Source organism: Lactuca virosa, chromosome 2, assembly GCF_052849685.1.
Source record: "Lactuca virosa cultivar CGN04683 chromosome 2, Lactuca_virosa_CGN04683_v6, whole genome shotgun sequence".
Taxonomy (NCBI): domain Eukaryota; kingdom Viridiplantae; phylum Streptophyta; class Magnoliopsida; order Asterales; family Asteraceae; genus Lactuca; species Lactuca virosa.
Genome location: NC_136427.1, coordinates 282,616,682 through 282,625,311, shown reverse-complemented (window position 1 = coordinate 282,625,311; position 8,630 = coordinate 282,616,682). Strand labels below are relative to the sequence as shown.

At 33.4% G+C, this 8,630-nt stretch overlaps 3 protein-coding genes across 3 annotated transcripts; all 3 read right to left on the bottom strand.

Annotated features, from left to right (window-relative positions):
• Positions 1–376: 376 nt before the first annotated feature.
• LOC145158575 (uncharacterized) lies at positions 377–2,527 on the bottom strand. Its single transcript, XM_079077456.1, has one exon. It carries the CDS (start codon positions 2,525–2,527, stop codon positions 377–379), a length of 2,151 nt encoding a protein of 716 aa, XP_078933582.1.
• Positions 2,528–2,776: 249 nt separating this feature from the next.
• LOC145158574 (uncharacterized) lies at positions 2,777–3,313 on the bottom strand. Its single transcript, XM_079077455.1, has one exon. The coding sequence runs from the start codon at positions 3,311–3,313 to the stop codon at positions 2,777–2,779; it is 537 nt and encodes a 178-aa protein (XP_078933581.1).
• Positions 3,310–4,775, bottom strand: LOC145158573 (uncharacterized). Its single transcript, XM_079077454.1, has 3 exons — positions 4,134–4,775; positions 3,797–4,028; positions 3,310–3,683 (listed from the first exon to the last, which is right to left on the bottom strand). Exons 1-3 carry the CDS (start codon positions 4,773–4,775, stop codon positions 3,310–3,312), a joined length of 1,248 nt encoding a protein of 415 aa, XP_078933580.1.
• Between the last annotated feature and the right edge of the window lie 3,855 nt (positions 4,776–8,630).

The following is an 8,630-nucleotide window of genomic DNA, read 5'->3' as shown; positions in this document are numbered from 1 at the left end:
GGAAGATAGTTTTAATGTGATGATTAGTTTCCTTTAGACGTGAGCTATTCATTGCGGCCATTTGGTAGACTATTTTGTGTCCAATAGTTCATTTCAACATATAGTTTCTTGCTAGGTGCATAGTCATACAATACGACAAAAGTTGAGTCTACATCTCAAATAATTCATCTAATAGTTCATACTTGATTTTACAATATATAAATAACAACAATATGCAACCATGTAGTTTTGTACATTTATAACATGTCCAATATATAAACTACACTAATCTGCAATCATGTTGCTTCATCTGCTAGCCATGCATTAAACATCAAATAAGCATCAAAGATACATATTTGAAAAAATTGTAAAATAATAAGTTGTTGATTGTACCTTGTTAATCACATAACACTTCTTTGTACACAGCGTTTGATGTGTAGATTCCATCATTATCAAACGTTTTTTCCGGCTTTACTAATACATTGGTATTGACACGTGATATTCCTCTGGACAACACCACATAAAGCTGGCCATGTGAGAATACCGATTCTGGTAGATAAATACCTACATTTGGAATTGTTTGTCCTTGAGCTTTATTGATTGTCATAGAGAAACTAAGCTGAATTGGAAACTGCTTTCTCTTAAGTTTGAATGGGAACATCTCATCGTCAGACGGACATAGAGGAATTCTTGATAAAAACACTCTTTTTCCAGCATGTTGGCCAACAGCTATCTCTGCATCAATGACATTTTGTTGGAAAGCTCGACATATCAATCTAGTGCCATTACATAACCCATTTGAAGGATCGATATTTCGCAAAAGTATTACAGGGCATCCCGTTTTTAACCGAAGATAATGAGGGGGTACACCACTAACATTTAGCGAGTTCAAATATTCCATCGGATATAAGTTATTTTTGTCATCTTCCGCTTCATCAAAACTATAGTAAACTTTTTGCTCGCCAGAAAATCGTTCGATCAACTTATTATTAATCTCATCAACACTTTCATTTTTAGTTGACAATATCGCCCTCGAAATGATAAATTTTGAATCGGCGCCGTTGGATTGCAAAGAAGGAAATATTGCATCAATCAGAGCGTCCACTGATTTAGTTTTATCAGTGTATGGAATGGACATGTTATCAGGTATACGAATATAGGACTCGTCCAATGTTTCCTCCTTTCCATCACCGACTCGTAATAAAAAATTAGAAAACCATGGGTCATTTACCGCTCTCATGTTGATATTTAATCGAAGCCTTTTAACTGAAGCCCATAGAGGTGACATTCGTAAGCTAGAGTCGACAATTTGTGCTCGAGTGCCACGTCTCACGACTGACAACACTTGTCTAAAGTCACCTCCCATAACCATTATCTTTCCACCGAAAGGGAGCTTCTCATCTGTGATGTCTTGCATTGTCCGATCAACTGCTTCTACTGCCTGCCTCTTAGCCATTGTTGCTTCATCCCATATGATTACCTTTGCCTCGCGAAGTATCTGAGTCTTCCCACTTTGTTTAGTAATCTTGCACATCGAGTTATTATCAAGATTGAGGGGAATTCCAAATCGTGAATGAGCTGTTCTCCCTCCTGGCATGTTGTTAGCCGTAACACCTGACGTGGCAGTTGTAAGTGCAATAAGACCACGGGCACGAATATTGGCCAACAAAGCTTTGTACAAAAATGTCTTTCCAGTTCCACCGGGACCATCTATGAAGAACACACCCGAAATATTTTGATCCACATGCCTCATTATCTCATCATATGCAAACTTCTGGTCTGGATTGAGAGAGTCCCGCGCATGTAAGTCTTCATATTCCACATTTATAGAGTATTCTTCTTGCACCTCACGATAGCCTCTTGATTGTAAATCGATGTGTGCACTGACATTTGGAAGGTCGTAATCACTAAGCTTTTTACTCATAGATTCTAGGAAGACTCTAATGTCGATGAGGACCATATTTTGCACTCGTTCGGTACATCCATATTGTTTCCTATAATCTTCAGAAAGAGAATCATAGTGGTCGTCCCATAACTTGCGAACATTTCCTGGTTCACAAAAAATCAGCATCGTCGCAAATAACCTTCTAAGTGCGCTGGGAAATTGAAATAAGGAAGCCTCTACAAGACATTGTGATAAATTATCATCGGTCTCTATTAAACCTCTTTCAAGAGCTGCTTTTTGAAATGTAGGGTGTAATACACCATTGACTGTGTATAAATCTTCAAAGCAGGTAGGCCCAATGATATGATATAAAAGCAGGCGTAGGTAGTATCTTTCTCCTTCAGCTGGATTAGCATAAACAAGTCGACCAATCATTGATTTATGTTCCCTGGTCCTCCAACAATGGTTGCTCCGATTCCATGTAAAATGTTTGGGAAAATCCTTATACAAATATTTTCTCGCATTGGAATCTTCTTTATTCTTCTTGAAAAATGCCGTCAACATTGAATTTTTTTCTTTCTCCTTATCAACAATGTCTTCCATTCTGTCATCGTCTTTGAACCTAACCAACTGTTGATTCGGGAGATGTATTTGCAAGGCCATCACACAAGGGTGGATTTTTTAAAGAGGAAAGCTAAAAACTCGCCATAATGCCTCAGGAGGGGACACATAACGTGCGTCTTGAAATTTTCGTATCTCATTAATAACAACATTTTCTTGGTCTTTATCAATATGGATAACTTGTTTGTCATGGCCCTTATAAACATATTTGAAGAGGTACTTCACAAACTTTATACTCGAACAAACCTCAACGTTGATATGACAATTAAACATCATTAACAACTTTGGGTTCTATGGAGCCACCCATCTGTTATCCAATGATGTATTTCTTACATTCACCTCAATTCCATTATTTCTCCTTCTATATAATGGATATGAGTCCTCTCCTTGTGATGTCTTTTCATTGAATTGCCTAGGATATCTAAAACGACATATTTTTGGCACACCCTGCATACATGGACTTTTTTCTCGTAAGCTACCACAAGGACCGTGCATCATGTGACTTTTGACAAGATCATGCATTTCAGGAAACCTTATTGGGTCGCGAATTTCCGCACACACAAGTTTGTCATAATCGTCTGGATTATTCATCTTATATCCAGGTGTCATTATTAAGAGGAAATGTGCATGTGGCAATCCACGCTTTTGAAACTCTATCACATACACATATGACCCCACCACACTGATTATATGTCTCTGGAATAACTGTACCTTGAGATCCTCTAACTTAGCATGAAAAACTCTTGCAACAAGGTCCGGTCGATCTTGAGCTGACTGTCCAGACAATAACTCATCATCGATTTCTTTCCATTTTGGGTTGCACGTCATTGTAAGAAATATATCAGGCCTCCATCATCTTGAACTAAAGCCATGGTATCCAGAAATCTTCGACGCATGTCACGTGGACCTCCAATGAAACTTGCAGGTAACACAACTCTCGGTCCAACCCTACTTGGTTGAGCCTCACCGACATTGAAGCAATCAACAACGCCCTGGTATAAATCGGCTCTAATTTTGGTTTGGTTCTTTCCAACAAAAACCAAACGTGTAGTCTCAATCTTTATATAGGTATCTACTGCAAACTGCTGGAACAATCTCCCTCCCATCAAAATCACATTATCATTCGACTGTATCTGGAACTTGTAACAATAGTATTCCTGCATACTTACAGTATTTCTGCCTTTTTTTGAAGTAGATCCTGTGATATCATAATTTATGTGAAAAATATAAATTTAATATCCAAATATTTAAGGCAATATCTGTTACATGTTTTAAATATGTAAAAGAATGTTAAAGGCGTAACTTCTGAACCTTCATCATTGTCTTCATTGTCACTATTAATTTCATCCATGGCAACCCCATATCTTGGTATTTTAGGATGCCATCCAGACTCACCATTGGGAAAGAATAAAGGATACGACAAAGGATCATAACAACCAAAGTGAGGTTGAATTTCGGTACTATAGTTAGACCTCCCATAGACAATAATACTTCTTTTATATGCAGTGATGTTGTCATTTCCTTCAACCCAAATACCAGCAACCTATGCAAAGGTGTAGTTCAATATGGTGATTAATATGATATGTATAATAATAAATATGACACATTTAATTTTAAAATGAATAAAGATAAATGTTAACATTCACACCTCAGATGTGGTTAGCTTATTGTACACCCTTTGGTCAAGTTCCACCGATGCATTCAAAGTCACTCTATAATTATCAAGCGGTCCTAGATCAGAAAGCCGTTTAAATGTTCTAACGTACGGATTCGAAGCTAGAATACGTGTTAGTTTTTGGATGATTCTTCTATCAACATTCTTCCAGGAGGATCTCTGTGATATTTCAGCTTCACCGTCATAAAAATACAACTGTAAATACCTCGATTTTCCATCCCTTGAAATTAACTGATCGATATTATGATAGAGTGTTCCGTGTGCCCAAAAAGTGTAAACTCCAGAAGTCATATTGGCCAATTCTTTATCCACCTTTACACCCAGTGATGCGAAAGAAAAGTTTGAGTTATACGCCCTTATATTGTACCTGAAGCTTTCTTCTAGCTGCTCTTGCCTTGTGAAGAGTTGGTGCAATTCTGTGGGAATAGGGGAGTGTGCCAGTTTTGTCTTCCCACTCATGCAACAAAAGGTAGGGAATTCATATTGTAGTCGCTTTGCTCCATAATAAACACAAGGGTTTTGATCCTTTAATATACGATGTTCCATACGGATATTTTCGTAAACAAAATCATATGGATCTTCCTGAAAGGCGTATACTCTTCTTTTTGTCATCATAGTTCGTTCCTTTCTTCGTTGATAATATTATTTATTATAAGTACTCGTCCTCTGAGCAGCACTTATAACACTCACAGAGGAATCTTCGTTGATATTTGTTTCGTTTGTCTCCATTGTAGTGCAACTTGTGAGTGTTGTAGGTTGACTACATCCTTCACCGTTAGCTATCCTTCTCATTTTGTTTTTCTCCTTTTTTCGTGCATAATAGTTTCTATTGTATCTTTTTCAATTTTCTACAAATATATTATTTGGATAAATAGTCATATATTATAAATGCAAATATATACTCATATACACGACATACCTTTTTCTATATCTATCGGGTTTTGGGAATCATCACAGTTTTCGTTTCCCTTATCTACGGTCCTCATTGAACACTATAATGGAAATGTTAAGAATAAGCACATATTATACCATCAAGAATGTAACATTTTGTAATGTAGACCATGTGATTTAGTAGTCATGTATGTGTGTCAGAAAGCAACACAACCCTTAATAAATAACCAACTATACTAAAAACATGTAATCCAAAAACACAATAGAAAAAACTTATACATAGTTAAAAGAAAAATTCCATAGATATCCAAAAATTATTATTTATCAATTCATAAGTCAACACAAGAAAATTAAACCACACATGAAAAAATTCACCACAATATGTCTAACATTAATGTAGATCAACAATAAAAGCAACGCACTCGTAAAAGTTGTCAAAACTTCAAAAAAAAACACCACCAAATGTCTCACGCGGAATTAAAAATTCTTCTAGGCATATTTATGATGTTAAATGCTTCCGGCATCCTCGGTTGGAACTCTACGTTGCTTAGTTTGGTTGATATCAAAATGTTCACTGAAAATAAGATAAAAACTATTAAAATGTATTGATTTAGTTATTTTAATATCACTACAAGTATTATAATTTTCTAGAAAAAACTTACTTGAATCTAAATAAACCAATTTCACCCGAGAAACAAATATTATATACTTTCTCTTTATCGCATAGACAGTCCTCACAATCTGATGGCGTGTTCGGTCGGTTATATATAGTTTCATCTTTATTATACTCCCCCTATTTATAATCAAATATTTCCAAAGTCACCTAATTTTGTTTTAGTGTAATAATAATAATAATAATAATAATAATAATAATAATAATAAACACTTACGACCCATCTTGGAGATATAAAGTGAACGAAGTTAACGTCAGTAAACCAGAGTAACGGGAATAGTTTCGATTGCCTTTGATGATTTTTCCAACAATATCTAAAAATAGCGATAATTAAAAGGACAACTTGTTATTATTTTAAAAACTTTAGAATGCTAAAAATATATATAATTTATTAAATTTACCAATCATTATTTTTCTCTCTGTCCGATCCTCTACTAAACTTTTTATCGAGGGAACCAATGGAAAAACCGGAAACCATGATATGATAGCATCTGCCAAACGATTAAACCGTGTGTTATTGCTGATCTTAATCATCAAATCGTCACGTAATAAACTGTATTCTTGATACCTCGGATACTCTGCATAGGTTGGTTCGATTTGGAAATGGTTTAAAGAGAACACACCACCCAATAGATTCCCTCCATAAATAAAACGCATCATTTGTTGTGGAACAACTGCTAACAATTTCTCTCTCTAATAGAAAATGTAATATTTTTATAAACAAAATACTTATGATAAATTATGAAAAATCAATAAGATATAAACAATTTTTAAACATACATTTTGATCAATGAGAACCATGAAGAGTTTGTTGGCTCTTGAGTCCCTCCAAATGAAATCAACCGGCTACTCGACGAGTCCCTCGCATTTTTCCAGTTTTTTTATTACGTTTTGTTCTTTTTACGTGTGTTTTCTGTTTTGTTTGCAGTTCGTTTATGACCCGAGGATCAGGCACACCTTTGATTCCACCACTTGAAAACCCGGAATCTGCTCTTAGGAAGAACAAAGACAAAACTGTAGGAGAATCTGCCACCCCGAAGAAGTCACTTTTGAAGAGTCTCAAATCTGTCTTTAGAAAGAAGAAAGGAAAGAAAGTGGGAGAATCCAGCACAACATATACAGACGAAGACCCAAAGAAGGAAGACACCGAGTACGAAACAGAAGGGGAAGACCCAAAGAAGGAATTCTTCACTTTTTTGAATAATTGATCTTTGATTTCTTTGAATTCACCACCTTTTTGTTTGATATTTGGTATCTTCAACTTTTTTGAATTTCTTCTGAATTTTTGATCTTTTGATCTTCATACTTTGATAGCTCCAAAATTCTTACAACTTTTTGCTAATTTCTCTCTCTTTTTTTTCTTTTTTTCTTATATATATATATATATATATATATATATATATATATATATATATATATATATATATATATATATTAGTGATGTACCCGCGCAAAGCTGCGGCAGCGAATGTAAGAGTTGTAAATAGTTTCGTTTCGGCGATTAGTTTCATCGTGGCGAACGATGAAGAATTTTGTTGCTGTTTACAGTTATTTTCGATGATCAAATTTTAGAAATTTAAAATTTAAAATATTAACTTAAGGAATACTATAAAAGTAAAGTTTTAGGTTAATATGATTTTACAAAAGAAATTATATGTAAAAATGAGAAAAGGTCAAATATGTCTTTAATAATAGAATAATTTTATAGCAAACAATGAATTTTGTAGTGAGTATTGCGAAACCAATGGTGGTTTTGTCATAAGGAAAAATATTTAACAATATGTGGCAAATATTATTAAAGTGGATATATTTGTATTTCTTACGATTCAGTAAATTTAATAAAGTGTTTGATCTAAAAAATAATTATGAAAAAGATGTTATTATTTGTGATTTAAAACGTATATTTTTATATGGATCTTTCTGAATGATATGATAAAAGATAATTGATTCAACTCAAAATCATTATCTTGGTTTTATATTTGAAAAATGATATATAGCAAATTATTTTAATGTGTCATCGAGTTTTTTTTATACAAAAATAATTTAAATTTGTTATTCAAGTATTGTCGATATAAATTTGTTACTAAATAATTCGGAGAATTTGAGATTTTAAATATCTTTAAAACTTTAAAGATCAGATTTTGAAAAGAAAATATTTCATCACGCTTCTATAATACTATAATACTTGATAACACTAAAATCATAATCATTTAAACAAATTATCCAAATCATTTCTTAAGTTTTAACAAAATCTCTAGCCAGTCACAAACGACATCATGCGTCTAACTTTTCTTTCAAGATTTAGACAAGAGAGAAGTGATAATAGAGACTTTGACATATTTCTTTGAATTTTAGTAGCTCCTTTATTTATACTAATTTCAGTTGTAGAAACTTGTAAATAAGTAATTTACATAAATGGTCCCTTAGGTATGTTAAATTCTATGATTTTTTACTGATTTTTTCTTTTTTCATAGAAACATATGGACTAAATTTAGAACTTTTTGCATACAACAAGATAGTTTCGGTGATTTAATTTTTTTTAACCCAAAATTATGCATAATCACTCATCTAATAAATTTATAGAAAAACCCTTTAAAAATATACTGAGTCAGTTAACAATCTTGAGTTACCAAAATAACAAATGTTAACTGATGAGAAAGAAAGTTATGTTTTAGTTAACAATAAAATAGCAAACATCTTCCTTCGATGAATCAAACCATAAAGAAAGGCTTGAACATCTTTGTCACAACAATGCAATTGTGTAGCTTCTCAAAATGGAAAAAAACAAATTCCCAATAAATTAAACTCTCAACCTTAATAAACCAAAATCTCACACTTAACTTCAATTAAAGCATATAAAAAATTCTATAATCATATGACATTCAAATCATTATTCAATTAATAAA

Excerpts from the sequence above, each read along its gene's own strand:
- LOC145158575 (XM_079077456.1), bottom strand. The coding sequence starts at position 2,527 with ATGGCCTTGCAAATACATCTCCCGAATCAACAGTTGGTTAGGTTCAAA.
- LOC145158574 (XM_079077455.1), bottom strand. The coding sequence starts at position 3,313 with ATGACGTGCAACCCAAAATGGAAAGAAATCGATGATGAGTTATTGTCT.
- LOC145158573 (XM_079077454.1), bottom strand. The coding sequence starts at position 4,775 with ATGATGACAAAAAGAAGAGTATACGCCTTTCAGGAAGATCCATATGAT. Across the intron at positions 4,029-4,133 it reads ATAAGCTAACCACATCTGAG|GTTGCTGGTATTTGGGTTGA; the intron begins GTGTGAATGTTA and ends ACCTTTGCATAG. Across the intron at positions 3,684-3,796 it reads CAATGAAGACAATGATGAAG|GATCTACTTCAAAAAAAGGC; the intron begins GTTCAGAAGTTA and ends ATGATATCACAG.